The 22,033-nt window shown below is 51.1% G+C and overlaps 1 protein-coding gene across 1 annotated transcript in view; it reads left to right on the top strand.

The window, feature by feature from the left end:
- GALNT14 (polypeptide N-acetylgalactosaminyltransferase 14) overlaps positions 1–22,033 on the top strand; it is a 217,041-nt gene that overhangs the window by 153,582 nt on the left and 41,426 nt on the right. Inside the window, exons 3-6 of the mRNA XM_055399652.2 lie at positions 9,751–9,849; positions 18,386–18,453; positions 21,083–21,148; positions 21,275–21,396. Coding sequence (XP_055255627.1) covers positions 9,751–9,849; positions 18,386–18,453; positions 21,083–21,148; positions 21,275–21,396 — 355 coding nt within the window. The remainder of the gene's footprint in view (positions 1–9,750; positions 9,850–18,385; positions 18,454–21,082; positions 21,149–21,274; positions 21,397–22,033) is intronic.

Raw genomic sequence — 22,033 nt, 5'->3', positions numbered from 1 at the left:
CATGGGGACATTCAAAAGAAGATGTTCATCAGGCTAAGGTTAGGATTGGGATCATTAGCAAACAGATGGGAAATTGAAGGCTTCGAAACAAGTGAAATAATCTAAAGAAAAGGAAGATTGAAAAGAGGATGGCTTAGGAGAAAATTTTGGAGGGGAACGCCAGAATTTCAGAGGGGAGAAAGAAAAGGAAAACCAAACCAAGAAATAGCTTAAGAAGAGGAGAGCCATGCTAGGGTGATTTCACCAAAGCCAAGGGCAAAGAACCAAACATTTTATGATATGTGTGACCTTCGATATTAATTACTACAGAGTTGACAAGCAAGATAAAGACTGAAAAGTTTCTGTTAGATTTAGCAACATAGATTGCTTCTTGGCCTTTTGGCTAAGATCAAGTGTAGATTGAGTGACATAGAGAAATAATAGGGAGTTTGGTGGGAATGTTTTGAGGGGAGAGGCTGATAAAGGGCACTGGAAAGCAGTGGTCAGTAACCCTGTATGGACTGGGGCTGCTGTAAACCATCTGAAAGTACCCCCGTGAGCCCCCACCCCCCACCCTCAACCAAGCCTAAGTGCTTTACTGCTGCTAAGTCACTTCAGTCGTGTCCGACTCTGTGTGACCCCATAGACGGAAGCCCACCAGGCTCCCCCGTCCCTGGGATTCTCCAGGCAAGAACACTGGAGTGGGTTGCCATTTCCTTCTCCAATGTGTGAAAGTGAAAAGTGAAAGTGAAGTCGCTCAGTCATGTCTGACCCCCAGCGACCCCATGGACTGCAGCCCTCCAGGCTCCTCCATCCATGGGATTTTCTAGGCAAGAGTACTGGAGTGGGTTGCCATTGCCTTCTCCGTAAGTGCTTTAAGGAAACAGTAAGTTCAATAGACAAGAACTAGGAGATCTTAACTTAGCCACTACCTAGTAGCCTGACCTTGGCGGGTCAATTCACTCTCTGTTCTGGGCCTCAGTTTACACATCTTTTTTAAAAAAGGGAGCTAGAAGCAGTGTTTTTTAAAATCTGTGTCCTACAGAATTCTGTGTGGTAGGATGTTAGGTGGTTCAGTATATTCCTTAAACATGGAGTCCCCATTATATGCGAAGGATTACAGGGCAAGCTCAAAGCTTGGTAAACAGGGGCTAGTGGAAGTCTCGGTGTGCAAGGATGAATCACGAAAAAAGTAATAGTTTTCCAGTATTTCTCATGCACCAAACTTATCTGACTCTTGTGGACTTTCTAAAAATATATTTATTTATTTGGCTGTGTTGGGTTTTATTTGCGGAGTGTGGGCTCCAGAGTGCACAGGTTCAGTAGTTGTGGCTTGTGGGCTTAGTCGCCCAAAGACATGTGGGATCTTGTTTCCCTGACCAGGGATAGAACCTGCATACCGTGCATGGAAGACAGATTCTTAACCACCAGAGAAGTCTTATAGACTTTATTCACAGGGCATGCCTAGACTTCTCTTAGAAATACAGTCCAGAAGCTCACAGTGTAGGAACTGATCACCAGAGGAGCTCTGTGCTCCTTTCCCATCCAGTACAGCAGTGGTCCAGGGGTTTGTATGGAGCCAAAGAGGGGAAGATCTTCCATCTACTCTGGGCTGCAAAATGGAGGCAGAGACTGAGCCTTTGGGGGCCTCCAGACAATGTGGCCCTTTACATCCTGGTGACTCCCTGCCCCAGTTAGCTTCCCAGTTTGTCAGCAAAGACCCTTTGGGTCTTTGGGGCATTCTTATAGTACATCGCCAGGAAAATGCAGAATTGACTTAGGAGATCGCCATTTTATTTACAGCCTGCAGTTAATAATGATAGTTTAATAATGATAGTGGAATTGTTCTAGAATTGTCAAGATGTAGATTTTTCTTATAAACCTGATTCTAATGGAAGTAGTGGCTAAGAAATCTAGAGGGTCCTCTCAGGAGCGGGAAGTGAACTGCAGACCTTGAGCTGGCCTGACAGATAGATTCAACCAAGAACAAGGTGATGGTTGGTACAAGGGAATGTTTTTATTGGCCTAAATAGGCCCACCCTGAGAACAAGTGCTCTGCCAAATGGCCTTGTGTTTGTGGAATGGAGCGATGTCTGTAATGCCATCCAAGTCAATCTTTCTTAACTGAACTTCTGCAAGTGAATCAGGCCTTAAAGCCCTCTGGCATCATTGTAGGAAATGCATTAACTTCTCTGTGCATGGAAGGGTACTTACTAGTTATGCATCATCCATGGGAGAAGTGAGAAGAGAGACACTGCAACAATTTTTCCATGGATTGTGATTCATATTAAGAAGTCCTCAAGAGCTGAAATTAGACTGCAGCCATGAAATTAAAAGATGCGTGCTCCTTGGAAGAAAAGCTGTAACAAACCTAGAGAGTGTATTTAAAAGCAGAGACATTACTTTGCTGACAAAGGTCTGTATAGTCAAAGCTATAATTTTTCTAATAGCCATGTATGCATGTGAGAGTTGGACCACAAAGAAAGCTGAGCACTGAAGAATCAATGCTTTTGAATTGTGGTGCTGGAGAAGACTCTTGAGAGTCCTTTGGTCTGCAAGGAGATCAAACCAGGGAATGGCTACCCACTCCAGTATTCTGGCCTGGAGAATTCCATGGATTATATAGTCCATGGGGTTGCAAACAGTCGGACACGACTAGACAACTTTCATTTCACTTCACACCACCCCCAGAAAGTTCCCTCAGGTCTTTCTCAGTTAACTCTCAAGACCCCAGAGGCAACCATCATTCTGATTTCCATTGCCTGTGCTAGAACTTTATGTAAGTGGAGTCATATGTGTTTGGTTTCTTTCACTCACATATTTTTAAGATTCATCCATGTTTTTGTGTATATGAATAGTTTACACTTTATTGTTGAGTAATATTCCATGACTATTCCATGGTGTGGGCTTCCCTGGTGGTTCAGACAATAAAGACTCTGCCTTGTATATGAATATGTGGGTTGCCATTTCCTTCTCCAATGTATGAAAGTGAAAAGTGAAAGTGAAGTCACTCAGTTGTGTCCGACTCTTAGCAACCCCATGGACTGCAGCCTACCAGGCTCCTCCATCCGTGGGATTTTCCAGGCAAGAGTACTACAGTGGGTTGCCATTGCCTTCTCCTCCTAGGACACTAGAATTTAATTATGCACTCAGCAATTCAAAACATGGCAGGGTCAGGGAATTGCAGATCTCACTGTTATCTTAAGTGTCTTTTATGAGATGCAGGATTTCTATAACACTAAGTTAGAGTGGCTGTGGAGGCAAGGAGTCAGAGCAGTATATGTTTATATGGGTGAACAAATTAATCTGCATGTGAAATCCCAGTGAAATTGACATGAAATAAAAATTTCATGCCTTACAGTATATCAGTGTTGCCCATGAAATGAGATTAAAAGGAATTTCTGGTTTTACAGCTGTCGTACTTTTTAGACTGCTTGTGTTTTTCTCTTCCAAAGAGTCAAGTTGGAACCTCGAGGCCAGTCACAGATTTGGCATTTCATAGTTTTAGGTCCTCTTCCTTTTCCTCCTAGCTGAGAGTGGACTTTCTTGCATAGAACTGAGCTGGGGATGGAGTAGTTGTTCTTGCTCTCGGTGCAGAGGAAGCTGACATTCTGGAAGACTCATTGGGCCAAAAGCTCTTCCCCTTTTGTCCTTGCTTTGTCACACACATCAGTTTTGGGGAAGTGTTGGAGGCAGGGGAATGGGGAGGAGATGTGGTCCCCGTGGGGCCTCTTCTGGGCTCGTGTGGAGGGCACGGGGGACAGAGATGAAAGTGGGGAGCAAAGGAAGGCTGTGCCCCAACCAGCTGCATGGGAATCTAGATCATCACTCCCTTAGGGACCGTGTTCTGCTGGAAACTAGCCCCACCCCCACTTTCCATCTTATGCCTGGTTCCCTTGGCCTTTGTGACCTTAGAGTTCAGGCAAGTGGCCCATGTGGAGATGAGAACCCAGTTGTTTTATATGCCTGATCTGGTCTCTGGAGTGAGTGCTGGACCTTCGGAAACTGGAGGGACAAACCATAGCTTTCTGTTTAAAAACAGGTTCACATGCCTCCCAGGGCCTTGTTGAAGTTACCCTGCCCTTTCAGGCTCCATCTGGGTGTTAGGGAGCCTCTGTTAGGATGTTCCTGTGGCGGCTTAGTTGGCAGTGTCCTGGTCTTCCTGTGGCTACCCAGAAATGGCAGGCAACCTGGCCCTCCCTGTGGGGTTCTAGAGCTCAGTAGAAAGTGTGCCTTGGGGTGGTGATGGTGTGTGAGCCCTGTGGTCCACACAGTATGCAGGGCACAGAGTACACCGCAGGGACAGCTGGCTGCCAGTGGCACAGGAGGTGGTGGCTTGGTGACGTGGATGTGCGGCAGGCCTGGGCTCACTAGCTGCAGTGAGTTACCTAATCTCTCTGCATCTCAGTCTCCTCCTGAACGAGTCCATACAGTGTCTCTCCACCCTCCTTGTAGGGCTGTTGTGAGCATTAAATATGAAGGTGCTCAGGACAGAGCCTGAGCAGGGACCACTAAATGGTCATTTAAAAACCTTCCCTGAGGTGGATCATTTCATCACAGTAGTTGCTTTCCAGCTCCCAAGTGATGAGGTCTTGGCCCAGTGTGTCCCACCCCAGGCCTGTTTGATTTCCACTGTGTCATGCTGCATCTTTGCGTGACCTCTCCCCTTTCTCTAACTGCTCTCAGCCTACCCTCTTGGACACTAGAGCCTCCCTTCAAGATTTTGCCTTCTGGATACAGAGGATTGTCAGTTCTGTACATATTAGTAACAGTAATTACACTGTCCTCTCTGCTTCAGAGTTACTGAGTCTGCCTCTCCATCAGTCCCTCCTGCTTTTATACTTGAGAATAAAATCCTGAATGTTTATAATTGATGACCACTTCTTTTATTCCATAAGGGTGGCATCATGCAGGGGAAGACCGTGTGTCCAAGAAGCAGAGGACCATGGTCGTAGCCCCGGCAGGCACACCATGGGCAGGTCCAGCAGGAGCCCTCCTGCCTGATGATAAAATGGGGATGCAGATCATCAGAACACTCTGTTTACGGGCCACTGTCAGTTTAATGAGCTTATGCAATAAAATAAAAGGCATGTGCACACATTTCATTTCTGGGATAACTGACAGCCATCCTCGCTTGGTGTGTTTCTAACATCCCTGCTTTGGCACCTATTCAGGTGCAGAGACGAGGCGGGGTAGGCAGCAGAGCAGTGATTGGCTGGTGGAGAGGTGGAAAGAGATCCAAGAAGGAGCTCTGACCTCGTGCCAGGGGTTAGCATCTCAGAGCACCTCTCTGGAAGCATCTCGGTGGATAACTGATGGTGAACACTCAAGAAATGGATGGTTAGGATGCACTGGGAGACCTACCTGAACTTGCAGAAATGAAGTCAGTTGACTCTTAAAAAAAAAAAAAAAAAAAGAAACTACCCATGGAAAATCAGCTCAGAGGAGCGTGCATTATTCAGGAGCTGCTGTGGCAGTCAGGATGGCAGCTCCGGGCTGGCATCTGTCTGCGCACACAGCGGTGGTCCCGCCCTTCCTCCCCCGATTCCACCCCATCCCCAATCTTTTCTGCTCACAGCTCTTCTCTCCAGTAAAACCCTTGAATCTTTAATAAATTATAAACTTGCTTTCTCGTCCGTCTGCCGGCGCCAGATCTCAGTGTTGGCAGCTGTCTCCATTCCCCTGGTACCCCTAATAGATCTCGCTGTTTGATTAATCTTTTAGATCCTCTCACAGAAAGCCAAGGCACTGTCTGACTCTCCTCACGGCAACCAGTTTTAAGGACTTTTCCAGGCACCTCGGACTTGTTGCTGCCAGTGCCCGGGGTCATCCCTAAGTGGTTCTGCAGCTCCCCCGAACCTTAAAGTGCAGGCAGGTGGCTTGTGTGCAGGGCTTGGGAAGGGGAGCCCTGCCCAGCAGCAGCTCCTTGGGCTCCTGAGCCTTTACCTGGATGAGGTCACAGAGGGATGCTAGGGATAGATACCACGTTAGAAGTCTTGGAACCTGGACGCAGCTCATCTTGGCCACTCACCAGACACGGGGCTTTGAGCAAGATCCCGAGCCTCAGTTGTCCTCTGAAGAGTAGAGGTTCTCAGAGGCTGTTGTGAGGGTCAGAGGAGACAAAGGGAGTCCAGGCACTTGAGCTGTGAGCAGGGGTGGGAGGAAGATACTACCCTGTGCCAGGAGCTATAAGGCACCTCCCTCCTAGAGCTCACCTTCCCTGGGCCTGTGCACACAGGAGGCGCTCATGGGGCTCTGCCCTGTCTCCAGGAAGAGCCTCTGTCCTTTATCCTGGAGGCCCAGGAGGCTGGAGGGGGCAGAGGCCTGGGAGCACAGCAGCACAGGTGCCCATGGAGGCCTGTTAACGCTACCAGGTTCAGCCCAGTTTAGGAGGCTGGACTGGATTGTCTCCAAGCCCCTTCTTTGGCTGAATTCTTTCTGCAATTCTTTGCAGTTCTAGTCCATAAGCATTGAATGTAGCCTGGAGGGACGGTTCAGCCACTGTGTAGTTATAACAGTAATAATTCTCACCACCATTTATTCAGCAGCTGTGAAATACCACATGTTTTGCCTGCATTCTCTGCAGTCTTCACCTCTTCTCACAGATGATAACATTGAAGGTCAGAGAAGGGAAAGGACATGTCCAAGGGTACACAGCCAGTTTTTCAGCAGATCCAGGATTTGCATCAGCGTCACAGCCCAGGTTTCTTTTTCTAACACGGATGCTACGTCTTTGCTCTCTTCTCCCCGTCTTGCCTCCCAGTGCCCTTCACCCACTGCGGGACAGGGCAGGGCCACTCACCAAAGGTGCCTTTCCAGCCCGTGCGATGCTTGGCTCCACCTGATGGGAGGAGGAGACTGCAGGCTTCAATGTGACGTTCAACATCATGATAGTTATTTGTCAAGCTAAGTACCTAACGTTGTCACAATCCAGGGGGGAAAATCTACAACCTAAAAATTATCTCCACATTCCAGATGAGTCTTAGAAAAGTATTAATAAATGTGGACGTCCAGCTACACAGTGGACTCTCAGCTGCCGAATGGTTTTTGCAGCATTTCGTTCGAATCAACCACACTTATTGAATGTCAGCTACAATCAAAGCTTCTGATTACTGATGCTTGGAGAAACTTGAGCAGGAGAGCCGTGGGCCCAAGCCCTGTTTTACAGATGAGCAGACAGCAGCCTGGAGAGGCGAGTGGTTGACCCACCATCTCACAGCTGCTCATTGGTATCCAGACCCTCGGGGGCCAGTATCCTGTGAGCTGCTTCCCTGGGCCTCTGGCATGCAGGTCCAAAAACTGTGCTGTGACGGGGATGCTGTACCCCATATCTCTCCATCCATCCCTATGTCACCCTGAGACCCAGCACCTCCTCCTCCATGAAGCCTTCTTTACTCCCCATTTGGGGGCCCGCTTCCCTCTGCTCCCCCAGCACCTGTGGGGCCACACTCTGTCTCCCAGCTGGATGCCTCCAAGGTGGGAAAAGGGGCCCATCCAGCCTTACTCAGGTCCTCTGTGTTCAGGGTTTGCTCTTATAGGAAAAAGTGTTCAGAATTATCAGGGAGGCCAAATGGGTGTCAGGCCCATTGGCCTAGGATCGAGGTTCTTAAGTGTTTCAGTCCACAGGCTTCTTTGAGAATCTACTGAACGCTATGAACCATCTTCCCAGGAAAAAAACAAACACATATTCATATACAAGCTTGCAGCTGATTTCAGAGGGCTCACAGTACCCTTGAAGTCCATCCTTCGGTCTCGGGACCCCAAAAGCCCCACACTTGGAAAGAAATTGAAAAGCAGACAGAGGACATGTTTGACTCACCGAACATCTCTTATTTATATCCTCATTTACTACCCCTGGACATAAGCTTGGAGAAGGCAATGGCACCCCACTCCACTACTCTTGCCTGGAAAATCGCATGGACGGGGGAGCCTGGTAGGCTGCAGTCCATGGGGTCGCGAAGAGTCGGACACGACTGAACGACTTCACTTTCACTTTTTACTTTCATGCATTGGAGAAGGCAATGGCAACCCACTCCAGTGTTCTTGCCTGGAGAATCCCAGGGATGGGGGAGCCTGGTAGGCTGCCGTCTATGGGGTCGCACAGAGTCGGACACGACTGAAGCGACTTAGCTTAGCTTAGCTTACTACCCCTGGAACAGTGAGAAAAAGGAGGAGGCATTACCCAGGGATTGCCCCTGGTGGCACTGGCCTCACTAGGTGCGTTTATTTCCATTATTATAGTAATTTTCAGGCTGCGGGCTACAATTTTCACTTGCAGTGAGGTATTAAATTGAAATTACCCTAGATGTAATTGTCATACGAAACGATCCTGGACACGGGGAAATGAATGTCTTTTCAAGATGCAGGTTTATTGCATATGCCAAGTTTTAGGGCTCAGCCTCTTTAAACATACCAGATTTTGGTGTAGGTATTGAGACAGCAGGAGGTCAGGAATCAGCACGGTGTGGTGGGCTGAAGCTCCTTGCCCAGAACATGGTGAGATCTCGGCAGGCCGAGATTGGCACAGACTGGGCTGCGGAGCCTGAGTTTGAGCGTGGGCTTGTGCGGCTGCCAGAAACCACTGTGCAATGCCTCAGGGATGCGGGAAGTCCCACACTGATGTTGTGTTGTTGTTGTTGTTCAGTTGCCCAGTCGTGTCTGACTGTTTGCGACCCCATGGGCTGCAGCATGCAGACTTCCCTGTCCGTCGGTATCTCCTGGAGTTTGCTCAAACTCACGTCCATTGAGTCGGCCATCCAACCATCTCATCCTCTGTCACCCCCTTCTCCTCCTGCCCTCAGTCTTTCCCCACATCAGGGTCTTTTCCACTGAGTCAGCTGTTTGCATCAGGTGGCCCAAGTATTGGAACTTCAGCTTCAGCATCAGTTCTCCCAGTGAATATTCAGGACTGATTTCCTTTAGGATAGACCAGTTTGATCTCCTTGCTGTCCAAGGGAACTCTCAAGAGTCTTCTCCAGCACCACAGTTGGAAAGCATCAGGTCTTCGGCGCTCCACCTTCTTTCGGAGAAGGCGATGGGATCCCACTCCAGTACTCTTGCCTGGAAAATCCCACAGACGGAGGAGCCTGGTGGGCTGTAGTCCATGAGGTCGCGAAGAGTCGGACACGACTGAGCGACTTCACTTTCAGTTTTCACTTTCATGCCTTGGAGAAGGAAATGGCAACCCACTCCAGTGTTCTTGGCTGGAGAATCCCAGGGATGGGGGAGCCTGGTGGGCTGCCGTCTATGGGGTCGCACCGAGTCGGACAGGACTGAAGCGACTTAGCAGCAGCAGCAGCCTTCTTTAGGGTCTGTGTGTTAGTCGCTCAGTCGTCTCTGACTCTTTGCATTCCCATTGAATATAGCCCGCCATGGAATTCTTCTGGCAAGAATACTGGAGTGGGTAGCCATTCCCTTCTCCAGAGGATCTTCCCAGCTCAAGGATCGAACCTGGATTTCCTGCATTGCAGGCAGATTCTTTACCATCTGAGTCACCAGGGAAACCCCAAAATGGCCTGTATATCCACTTACTTCGGCTCTAAGCCCAAGCTCCCCGAGGCCAGTAGGAGATCCAGCTGTAATCACTCTCAGAGCTTCCCCTCCACGCAGTAGGACCAGGTGAGGCTCTGGGGTCTTACGTGGTGCTGTGCAGCTGTGGTGGCCCCACCAGACACCAGGCACCTGTCCACTCCAGTGATGCCCACGGTTCCAGCCCTTTGTGTCTGCTCTGTCTCTAAAGTCCTTCCTGTCCTGCTGTCTTTCCTTCTCCAGATGCACGCTGCTGGTGTACTGCGCAGACCTCCCTCCCACCAGCATCATCATCGCCTTCCACAACGAGGCCCGCTCCACTCTGCTCAGAACCATCCGCAGGTAAGAGCCTTCCTGTCTGTCAGCCTCCAGGCCGGCACTCGGTGAGGGTGTGTCTGCTTACTGGGGACTGGTTCAGGTGTTTCTAAGCACCCACCAGGCGCTGCTCAGCGCACTCCACGTGCGTCCACTAGGGAAGTCACTCCTCACACGCCTATGAGGGTGGCCTTTATCCTGTTATATGGGAGGAAAGACGGAGGCCGAGGCATTAGGCTACTTATGGAAGGTCACTGAGAGTCAGAGAGGACTTGACCCCAGGGCACTTGCCCTTAACCACTGCACAGGTTGCCTCTAGGACAGGAGTTCACATTATCACAGCCAACAAGGGAGCTGGGGCCCCGAGAGGCTGAGTACATCCTCCACCCTCAGCATTCAGCTGGGGTTAGAACTCTGGTCTGCCAGGTGTGCCCATCCCAGCCCCTGCCCCTCCACTGCCTCCCGCACCCCCACCAGGGACCATGGTGCAGGTCAGATCAGCCCGAAGGGAACAGCTGGTGTCCGCTTTCTTGCCCATCACCTTGTATTCCAGCCCTGGTCCCCCTCAGGTCTCTCCGTCCCCCTCAGCTCCTAGTCAGGGCCATGCCCTTGCTCTGATCGGTGTTTTCTCACTGTGTGTGGCCTGCGTGGATTTTCAGTATGCAGCACCCGCCCTCAGCAGAACTCCCCTTAGGTCACAGTCTGCCAGGAAAGCCTCGCCTCCCGGGTTGCGTCAGCTCCCTTTCCCTACGCCACACCCCTTCCTCTCCTCTGGAGCCCCTCCCATCCTCCCATGGCCGCCCTCCCTCCGGCATCACCTGGCCCGCCCCCCTCACTCAGATCCTCAGCATCGCTGGCCCCTTAGGTGTTACCACTGTCGCTGAGTCCCCTGGAGGACAGACGCACCTGAGCTCATGCTCTCAGGGACTGGCCACTACTGTGCCCACTTCACAGCGGAGGAAACTGAGACTCGGAGATACTCAATTAAGGCCTACTGTTGCTCAGCTGCCAACAAACAATGAGGCAGAGTTTCAACTCTTGCACTCTGACCTCAGAGTTCTCAGCAGTCTGACAGGGCAAGGCTAGTCCTAGAGGTGGCATTCAGCTTCTCTGGGCGAGGAGTTGGCACCAGGGTGCTCCCAGTCACACTTCCAGCAGAGCAAGGGGCTGGCCTTGGGGTAAACTGCCCCACGTCCCTGGGACACAGCCCCTTACAGCCCGTCCTGATCTGCTAGCCGATCACATGGTCAGCTGATCCCAGAGAGAAGGAGGTGAGATTAAATGTGGGCCAAGAGTACAATCAGGCACAGCCAAACCTCTTGCCATTTCCATCACCAAGCCACACCTTCTGCTGTCCTTCCCGTACGGGCATGGCTGTGGGCAGGCGGGGCGGTCCAGGTGTTGGGAGGGTGTCGGTAATAGGCTGACTCTGATGGTGGGCAGTGTCTTCAGTGCCACCTGTCACTCATGATGCATGTCCGCTATGCTGGGTCACGGTGTCCCTTGGAAACTCAAGAGGGCAGAGCCCAGATGCGCTGTCTTCAACCTGGCGCTTCTCACATCTCTGGGGGCAGCTGTCTGTATCCAGCTATCCTTGGCCACAGACTGACTGGTTCCTCCTGCCAGCTGCTTGTCCCATCTGCCCTGGTTTCTGCATTCACCCCACAAGCCACTGCCTGATTCGAATTTGATTTCCCAGCAAGGCTTCAGCTCTTGACAAGAAAATGTCCCAAGTCACTGTCAGGTGTCACCGTGAGTCTGGACATAGATTAATAAACTGCCTTTGTGATATGTGAGCTGGTGCAGTTGTGTGGGGGCACTGGGCTCAACGGTGGTTCAATTGATGATTTATCTGCGTCTCTTTCTGCTGAAGGGAGAAGGTAGTGTCAACCCACTCCAGTACTCTTGCCTGGAAAATCCCATGGATGGAGGAGCCTGGTAGGCTGCAGTCCATGGGGTTGCTAAGAGTCGGACACGACTGAGCAATTTCACTTTCACTTTTCACTTTCATGCATTGGAGAAGGAAATGGCAACCTACTCCAGTGTTCTAGCCTGGAGAATCCCAGGGATGGGGGAGCCTGGTGGGCTGCCGTCTATGGGGTCACACAGAGTCGGACACGACTGAAGCGACTTAGCAGCAGCTTCTGCTGAAGGGAGAATGGAGTTTCTGAACCTTGCAGACAAAGCAGGTCTATGGGGAGCAGAGGGAAGTGATTCCACAGTGCCAGACCACAGCCTGCCCCGCCATGCAAGGTTGCATCTGGGCATGTCTGCCGGTTGTTTCCATGAGGACACCAGAGCATCCGAGAGAGGCTCCCTTCCTTCCAGGCTGGCCGTGCACCTCCATCCCACTCAAAACACACACGTATAAACACACACACACACACACACACTCTCTCTCACACTCCCTCAGGGACCTCTTCTGGGCTCCTTCTCTGCTCATCTCAACTCTTACACTTAATGCATTTTCCCAGACGTAATCCTCAGTGAACTGTTGGTGAAGGCCTGTATCCTATTCCTGTCTTACCTACCCTCCCTGTGGCATCCGGATCAGTCCTATAGCTGAGAGCTGCCCTGATTAATTCTGGTAAAAAACTGAGAACTGTGCTGGCCTAGAGCACAGTCCTGGGTCTGTATGGCTCTGGAGCACTTTTAAAGGGGCACCACACCTCGGATCTGAAGACCTGTGTCCAGTCCCCACCCTACCATTTCCTAGCTTTGTGACCTTGGGCATGTTGTTAGCCACATTGGTATTGATGATGATAAAAATACCATTCATGTTTCAAGTTCTCTCACATTTCCCACAAGAAGACATTACCCTGGGACGTTTGGGGGCTGTTATAATGTGAGGACCGCGGTCCCCCATGTTTCTTTACACCGTGTTTGTGTTCTCGGGGACACTTCAGGTACTGCCCCCAGACTCATCCCTTTCAGCTCCAAGATGTATTTCTCTTTCTCTTCCTGCTGTTCCTCCAGCTCTTTATAATAGTAATAATGATACTTTATGGTAATAATATTAATATCTTAATATTAATATTAATGCTGAGTTTTATGGTCCACAGAACACATTCCATCTCTCACTTTATCTGGAGCCCCATCAGGGTCTGTGAAGTCAGGGCACACATAGTGAATGGAGGCCAAGGCCACAGACCTGGGAAGTGCAGGAGCCAGGACTCAGGTTTCTGGCTTCCTGGGGGGGATTCGGGGCAGCCAGGGTCTGCCCCAGTGTCTCTGTCCACCAGCCTGAAGGAAGGCCTCCCCGGAGGCCCTGGTGCCCTGCACTCTGGAGGGGGAGCGGGGGGCCCATCAACACTATACTTTTCAGAAGGCCCCATGAAGTGCCAGACGCTACACCACATTCTTCTGGGTGCCTTGCTGGCCGAGCCCAGGACCTCTTTTCTGCTTCTCCGGAACTTCAGTGTGAGCCAGCCTCCCCCCTCAGATCCAGTGGCCCATGAAAACTACAGAATGGGGGCCCAAGAGCCAGGTGTGAACAGATGGGCTTAACATCATCAGTGGGCAGAGTGGAAGTGACTTTTAGGGGTGGAGGCGAGGAAGATTACTTCTGGGAACTTCCACAGCCGGATGTCACTTGCCTTGGGAATCCGTACTTCCCTTGTATTCCCTGTTCTATCGCACAAATAAATCACTAGCCACTGGGATATTGAATGAAGAGCACTTCCTGTCTTACTTTTGTCATTGATGGAAGGATCTTTTCTAAGGTGTTTTTCATCTTCAAGTGAGTGAGTTGCTCAGTCATGCGACCCTGTGGACTGTAGCCCACCAGGTTCCTCTGTCTCTGGAATTCTTCAGGCAAGAACACTGGTATAGGTAGGCATTCCCTTCTCCAGGAGATCTTCCTAATCCCTGGGATTGAACCTGGGTCTCCCACGTTGCAGGCAGATTCTTTACCATCTGAGCCACCAGGGAAGCCCATTTTTCATCTTTAGTTCTCTAGAATTTGGATGGCTTTGCTGCCAGGCTCTGGCAAGGGAAAGATGCTTGAGGAACTGGGTGGGGAGGACTGAGTTGCCTTCTGGTTCCTCCCACCCAGCACCTAGCCAGGCCTTGGTCCCTCTGCCCATCCCTGTTCCTGCATTAGCCAGGGGAGGGGGCTCGGAAAGTGCACATGGGGGCACTCAGAGCCAGGCAGAGGCACGATGGGGTGGGCGATGGAGGAGGGGAGAGAGTCACAGTCTTGATGAGTTAGGGCACTTTTCTCACTTAAGGACAGAGAAAAGCCCTGAACAGCGGTTTCTCTTGACTGCTGCTGCCACGAGTCCTTGTGTCTATATGAGACTTAGGGCCTCCTCTTTCCTTCTAGAGCATCCTCCTGCCCCTTGCCTCCCATGGGGGCTCTGGAGCATGGCCAGTTTATATCTTGATTCTCCTCGCTGTGGCTTTTCGTAATAATCGAGATTTAGAGGAGCAATCTCTCAGATTAAGGTGGTGAAGAAATTGGATGGTGGGGCCAGATACTCCCACTCTGTCCTCACCAGCTGTGTGACATCTGGGCACCTCTTCACCACTCTGCCTCAGTTTCCTTTTCTGCACAACAGGAATACTGTTAATGACAGCCTCAGATGATTGTGGCGAGGAGTGAAGGAGTTCAGGTGGTTAAAGGCCTTGGAACAACGCCTGGCACAGAGTGAGCCTGGACAGGCGACAGCACGTGCCATGAGGCACCTCCAGCCCAGGGAGACAGCAGGGTTCTAATGTCATGGCTCCCAAGCTTGAGTGGACATCAGAATCCCTGAAGGGCTTGTCAAAACACAGTTTCCTGGTCCCTACTCCCAGATATTCCAACTGAATACATCTAGAGTAGGGCCCAAGAATTCGTGTTTCTGACATTCCCCAGGTGATACCGAGGCTGTGCTAGCTCCAGGATCACACGTTGAGAACCAGAAGTGAAGTGTGAAGTTTTGGTCGCTCAGTCGTGTCTGACTCTGCGACCCCACGAACTGTAGCCCGCCAGGCTCCTCTGTCCATTGGGATTCTCCAGGCAAGAATACTGGGGTGGGTTACTATTTCCTACGCCAGGGGATCTTCCTGACCTAGGCATTGGACTTGGATCTCCTGCACTTCAGGCAGATTCTTTACCATCTGAGCCACCAGGGAGACAGTATCGTCACAATTGTCAAGCCCCAGATTCCAAGAGTGGCTGCTGCACGCCAGGCAGGGTGCTAAGCTCGTTCCCTGCGGCTGGGGCGGTTGTGTTGGTGGTTCCATACTTCCTGAAGGTCTCCAGCTACTGAATGGCAGATACACAGACACAGCACTTGAACCCAGACACAACACTTGAACCCAAGACGGTCTGACTCCAGAATGACTAAACTCAACTGTCAACCAGCCTCAGGTCTTCATTCAGTTGGCATTTATGGAGCGTCTGATAAACGCTGCCTGCATAGAGCCCCATGCAGTTCAGAAAGCAATTTCAAATACATTTCCTCATTTCATAGACACAAAAGCCTGTGAAGTAGGTCAAGTATTAATATCGCCTGCCTTTACAAGGAAAATGTAATTACAGATGGAAATGAAGGCTGGGAGCTGCCCGGCGTCCCGCTCAGGATCGCACAGTTGTAGATGGTGGAGGCTGCGTGGCCTCCCACGCTGCTGTAACCAGCCGCCTCTAGCGGGGCTGGATGGGGGGGAGCTGTGGTTAGGGTGCAGTGGGCAGAAGGTGTAGACCCTGTGGGCAGCTACCTTCTGGCAGAGAGTGATCTGTGGATAGGAAACTCATTTCCTGGATAATTCCCAGGCTCCAGCGTGACCGGGATGTGCCTGCGAGACGAGAAGCCACTTCCCTGTGAGACTGTGAAGGGAAGGGGCACAGAACAGCCACAGTGGGGTCGAAGCAAGGAAAAAACCGGGCTCTGGAGAGAAGGGAGGGCTGGTTTGGCTTCAGAGGGGCTGGTGAGGTGTCCTGGCAGAGAACTGGTGAGACCAAAGGAGGGAGGGAGGTGCAAGCCCCCAAGGTCTGGGTGGCGGGGATGAAGGTAGGGTGTGCAGAAGAGAGGACCCAGGGGGACCATCTGGGGACTTGAGTCAGGTCCCCAGGGCTGGACTTGACCTTTCTCCTTCTCCAGCCACCCCAGACACCCAAAGCCCCTGCCCATCTCAGCTCCTCCCAGCCCTGAGCCACTTTTTTGGCACCCCCCATCACTCCAATTGCTCTGTTTAGAGGAGCAAAAACCAGCCAGGTGTTACCGGGAAATAGTCTAATTAGCACTTACTGCTGACGATTTCGTTCTTTTTTTCCTTTTTTACACCCTGGACATTTTTTATTCGCTAATCATCTCTCAGTTCAACCAGCACAGAGCTGCACGCGATTTACCTTTTGATGTTCACAGAAGAGAACTCTTGAATTTCAAAGAGCGGGCAGGGATTCAGGGGGAGGGGGATGCAGATCGCGTGAGAAGCTACAGCCGTAATCAAACCTCATTAGAGGGTATTCTTCCAGCAAGTTTTCCTTCTCTCTCTGCCTCCCTCTCCCCCTGCCCTCTGATTGGAGGGCTGGTTGTTGAGTTTGGTGTGTTTGCTTTCGATGATGGTGGTGAGGTTCCCCTCGCACCACCTCCTGCTCTCCAGGTGTCACCTCCCAACAGCAGTGGGCTCAGGGGCTGGGGTTGGGGTTCCTCTCTCCACCTTATTCTGGTTGCCATGGTGAGAATTAAGGCTTCATAAATAAAGGTAGCTCCAGGGGAAGTTCTCCTCCTGGGAAGTCTCTGCATCTTGCTTAGAAAGGACGGCTCACCAGAAACAGGGCTTGGTGAGCACCTCTGCCAGGCCTGTCTGAACCCCTCCCCACTACACATGGGGCTCTGGGTATCCTGTGGCAGGTGGCATGGCCTAGGAGTGTTTCTGAGGAACCACACGGTTTGGTGTGTTTAGAGAAGCAGGATGCAGCCATCTCAGTCAGGACTGAGACTCGGAATAAACACGGAAACCTAGTCTTGCCTGGAGGCAACAGATTCCCTGCACAGGAAGGGAGATGAAGTCAGTTCAAAAATCACCGCTGATCCAGAAAACAGTAATAATTGTTACAGCTTTTTATCACTGTTATCAGCAGATGCTGTGCTGAATGCTTTAGAAACGTTCCCCTTTAATTCTCCCTACATCCCTATGAATGATGGGTACTACTCTTATTATCCCCGTTTCACTGATGGGAATACCTTACTGCACAGAGCAGGAAAGTAACCTGGCCAAGTTCACACAGCTTGTAGTAAGTAGCTCCTAGACCACAGCTGCTGAGGGCCGGGTTCACGTCTCCCTTGATCCGCATCACATACGCAGTGCCTAGCATATAGTAGGTGTGCACTAAACATCCTTGGAGGGAATGGTCATGGGCTAAGGTGCAGCTGCACTCTGGCAATACAGAGAGTAGCTTGACGAGGCCACTGCCCCTGGGAGGGGACCATCTGGAGGGGCCAGGAAACCAGCCCTCATAGTCAGGCCGCCGTGAGAGATGCAGGAAGCTTCAGATACAAACCGCTGAAGGATCCCGGAGGAGGAAGCAATTCATTCTCACTAAGTGGATTGGAAAGCTGTTAGAGAGGAAGTGACATTTGAATGGGTCCTTGTGACAGACGAGGGGCATCTCACGCTGTGACAGCAGTAGGGGAACCGGCCTCAGTTGTAAGACGCAGGATGTCTCCAGTCAAAGGCACTGGGAGTGAGGAGGCTGGAAAGGGGACTGGCTCCAGACTGGGAAAGGCCTTGACAGTGTGCTGAGGGTTTGGGGTGTAGATCGTGGGGAGCCTTTTTGTTAACTTCTCTATTTGCGTTAGTGAGGGAAGTCACACGAATGAAGATCAGATCTATGCTTCAGACAGCTCACTCTGAAGGTCACAGGAGGATAGCCTGGCAGCAGGTCAGGCTACTGCAAAATAAACAGGCAGTGGTCTGTTCCCTGGTGGTCCAGTGGTTAAGAATCTGGCCACCAGTGCAGGGGACATGGGTTCGAATCCCTGGTCCAGGAGAATCCCACATGCCACTGAGCAACTAAGCCCTTGTGCTTCAACTGTTGAACCTGCTGCACTCTAGAGCTCATGTGCCATAAGAGAAGCCACCATAGTGCGAAGCTTGTGTGCCATAACGAAGAGCAGCCCCTGATCGTCACAACTAGAGAATGCCTGCCTGCAGCAAAGGAGACCCAGCACAGCCAAAAATCAATCAATAAATTTTTTTAAAAAATATGTGTTTAAAAAACCAGGCAAAAGAAGTTGAACCAGAATGGAGGCGTAAGAGGTGAAGGTGATCTGAGTGATGTTTTCAAGGAGAACCAGCACATTCTTGGTCACTGGTGTGATTCAGGATTTCGGGGAGAGGGAGGGTTGTTGAGGGTGGCTCTGGAGCTCTGGGTGCTAGGTGGGTGCTGGTGATATTTACCAAGACAACTCAGAGTTATATCCCAGTGGCTCAAAGGTGAGCATGTGACTGGACAGGTTTTTGGGTTGCTTGGAGTCTTTATTCTTCAGATACAATGGCGTCTACTTAAAGCTCAGGTTGATACGTAGATTTGACTCTAGAAGTCACAGCGATCTTTCCTCTTTCCATCTCACAGCATATTAAACCGCACCCCTATGAATCTCATCCAGGAAATCATATTAGTGGATGACTTCAGCAATGACCGTAAGTACCATTGTTGTCCTGTACTGTGGACACAAGTGTCTGTTCGCAGCCTCTGTGTCGCGGGCAAAGGTGAACTTGTTAGTTCCCTGGGGATGGAGGAAAGCCTGGGTTTGTGGTAGGTGTGGAGGACATTGAGTGTCCTTGTGGGTCAAGAAGTACATGAACCTTACGTTTGGGAAGCAGTGTCTCAGATCCTCTGCCATGAGTCTTTAAGGACCTAACCAGATCTGAATTGTAGGTTCTTACTGGGTTTGGTGGGCTTCCCAGGTGGCGCTAGTGATAAAGAACCCACCTGCCAATGCAGGAGACAAAAAAAAAGGTGCGTGTTTGATCCCTGGGTTGGGAAGATCCCCTGGAGAAAGGTACGGCAATCCACTCCAATATTCTTGCCTGGAGAATCCTATGGACAGAGGAGCTTGGTGGGCTACAGTTCGTATAGTCGCAAAGAGTCAGACACGACTGAAGTGACTTATACACGCATGCAGTGGGGTTGGTATGTGTATGCATGTGTGTCACTGCCCCCAACCTGTTGATTCATTCCTGGACTTGAAGAGACCCTGCACCTTCAAAGAGACCCCGAACTCTGAAGCAATACCCATGAATAGGGATTTCCGACTCCTGTGCTCTGATAATCCACCAGCATGAGCCAAGGCCACCTACTCTCTTCCTCTCATTCCCATGGCAGGACTTGTGGGGGAAGAGGGGGCTCTGTCTTTGGGACATCCCATCACTTGGCCATGACACAGTGAGCAGCTGCCTTCCAACTTTCCAACCACTGGTCATTACCCATCTCCTAGCTATCCTGCCCAAGAACCTGGGTCCCACCCAAGTTCACAGCCCAAGTCCACTTTCCCTGAGGAAAGCACGCGGGAGTTTTCAGATACCTGTGTGTTCAGTTTGACAGGTGCGATCATTGCAGAAGTGTTGTTACACTTCAGGTATGTGGTGCTCAGGTGTGTAGGAATCAGGTAGTACTGATTCCTGTCCAAGAGCTGTCGTCACAGCCTGGGTGCCACTGCAGGCAGTCAGCCACATCCAGGCAGAACCGCCTCTTAGTGATGAACCGGAGGAGGCAGGTGATGGCCTCCGGGGACAGCTCTCAGTCCCAAGGGAGTGAAGTCTTTCCGCACCAGCCCTGATGCTGAAAGTTTGACGTAGGAGACACTACCACACAGGGGTCTACTGTCGGAAGGCTGGAAACCCACACACCTAACGTAGCCTTAGGAGCTTGGGAGTTACGCACAAGTGGGTCGTGTACCAGATTCAGGGTGATCAGATCGGACTTGAGCTCTGAAACTTGGTGATCTGATCTCCCTTCCCCAGTGTGGAAGGGGATGGAGGCAGGGAGCAACTCCTCGTGTCAGGAGGTAGCTGGTACTCAGGCTGGAAATTGGGAACACTGCTGAATTTACTTAGAAGCAGAACAGTTTCAGTGGTTAGAGTATCACCTCTGGAGCCAGCTGCCTGGCTTCAAATTCTAGACCTCACTTACTAGCTACGTTCCTTGGGCAACTTATTAGCCTCTACATGCATCGGTTTCCTTACTTGTAAAATGGAGATAACAATAACATATATATGGTTTATGTAAGGATATAAATGTGTTGATACATTTAAGTGCTTAGAGCAGTACCTGGCTCTGAGGAAGCCCCTGTAAGTCTGTGTGGTCACTCCGTAGAGTCCAGAACCAAGCAGAGAAGCTAAAGTTTGGTAAAACCAGTGAAGCAAAACCACAACTTATGACAGTGGAGTTCAGAGCCAAGAATTGGTGAGCCAAAAGCATGCTGGGGCAGGCAGGCAAGCCAGGACAACCCAGGCTGAGTACCTAGGATGGGTCTCTTGCTCAGCCCCACACCTTTCCCCCATGTGGAGAGCTGAACCAGCTCTGCGTGACGTGATATCCTGGAGAGATCCCCTGATAAATAGGGTCTCCTGTATTGAGTCCGTGAGCTGAAAGGAAACGCCATGGTTTGTCTCATCCATCCTCCCATCCATTCTCCAGCCCCTTAGCATCTTTTTCCTGCTGCTGCTGCTGCTGAGTCACTTCAGTCGTATCCGACTCTGTGTGACCCCATAGACGAAAGCCCACCCGGCTCCCCCGTCCCTGGGATTCTCCAGGCAAGAACACTGGAGTGGGTTGCCATTTCCTTCTCCAATGTGTGAAAGTGAAAGTGAAGTCGCTCAGTCGTGTCCGACCCTTAGCGACCCCATGGACTGCAGCCTACCAGGCTCCTCCATCCATGGGATTTTCTAGGCAAGAGTACTGGAGTGGCTTGCCATTGCCTTCTCCTAAACCCTACCAAAGTGAACAAGACTCCCACCTCATGCTTCAGATAAGCTACAGAAAAGGAGAACTGTCCCCAGGTGACCATCTGGCAGTGTTCTAGCAAGTACACAAGTGCCAGTGTGTGACTACCTTCTCCAGAGGCCCCTGACACCCACTTTGCAGAGAGCAGGCCACACTGTATGTGGCTAGCCGTGGTCAATCAGCACCTTCCAAAGCCCACAGCACCCTGGAGTCAGGGCAGGGCAGTGTGGTTGGCGGTGGGGACGAGACGCAGGGTGCCTCACCGACTCTGCTGGTTCACCTCCAGCCCCGGGCGCTCAATCACGTGCCCTCTTGTCTTTGTAGCCGAGGACTGCAAACAGCTCATCAAACTGCCTAAGGTGAAGTGCTTACGCAATAATGAGCGGCAAGGTAGGTCTGCACTGTTGAGTGTGCCCGGGACAGGGAGTGGGGACACATTTGGGTATGTGTTCAGTGTGGTCTCCTTGGATAATGGAGCGATGGGGGCACTCCCTTGGCCGATTGTCCCTCCTGCAGGTTTGGTGCGGTCCCGGATCCGAGGTGCTGACATCGCCCAGGGCACCACCCTGACTTTCCTCGACAGCCACTGTGAGGTGAACAGGGACTGGCTCCAGCCCCTGCTGCACAGGGTCAAAGAGGTGAGTGAGGCGTGTTCCAGCTCACTTTCTCCAGCTTGGCACTTCATATGTACCCACAACCCCTTGGGAAGTGGAGCGGGGGATAGATTGCAGTGCCCATTTTATAGATGAAGAGACTGAGGGAGAGAGGCCTGCTTGGGGTCACGCAGCAGACAGTGGTAGAACAAAGCCCAGGAACAAAGTCTTCTTTGCCTCACAGTGTCACGTACAGCAGGCCTGCAGGTGGGGCACCAACAGCTGGGACATGCCGCACACAGCTTCCTGGGCAAGAGAACGGCCCGAATCAATTTTTCCCAGATGTTAGAAGGTTCCAGAAAGGGAGCCCTGATGAATGCCATTTGTGAAAAGGAGGCAGAAGAATTATCAGGGCCTCATTACCCAGTTCCTGGGGCCTCCACTGTACCTCTAGCCATGTCACTTTCACCCAAAGACCAAGACACAGGGGGCTGGATGCCAAGAGACCTGCATTCCTTGTCTCTGTCTGCCCTTATGTTATTCTAGAATTCTGTCTGCCTCCTCTCTCTGTGTCTCTTATTCCTTTTGAAAGTGAAAAATATGTTTTTAATTCTCCCATCAATATTTTATATCCCCCGAAATCTATCTGCCCTCCACCCCTACCTGCAGAAGGCCCTGCATA

This window comes from Moschus berezovskii, chromosome 11 (genome assembly GCF_049115385.1).
Source record: "Moschus berezovskii isolate FMDL1 chromosome 11, NW_MosBer_1.0, whole genome shotgun sequence".
Lineage (NCBI taxonomy): Eukaryota > Metazoa > Chordata > Mammalia > Artiodactyla > Moschidae > Moschus > Moschus berezovskii.
This window is presented reverse-complemented; position numbering and strand designations above follow the sequence as displayed.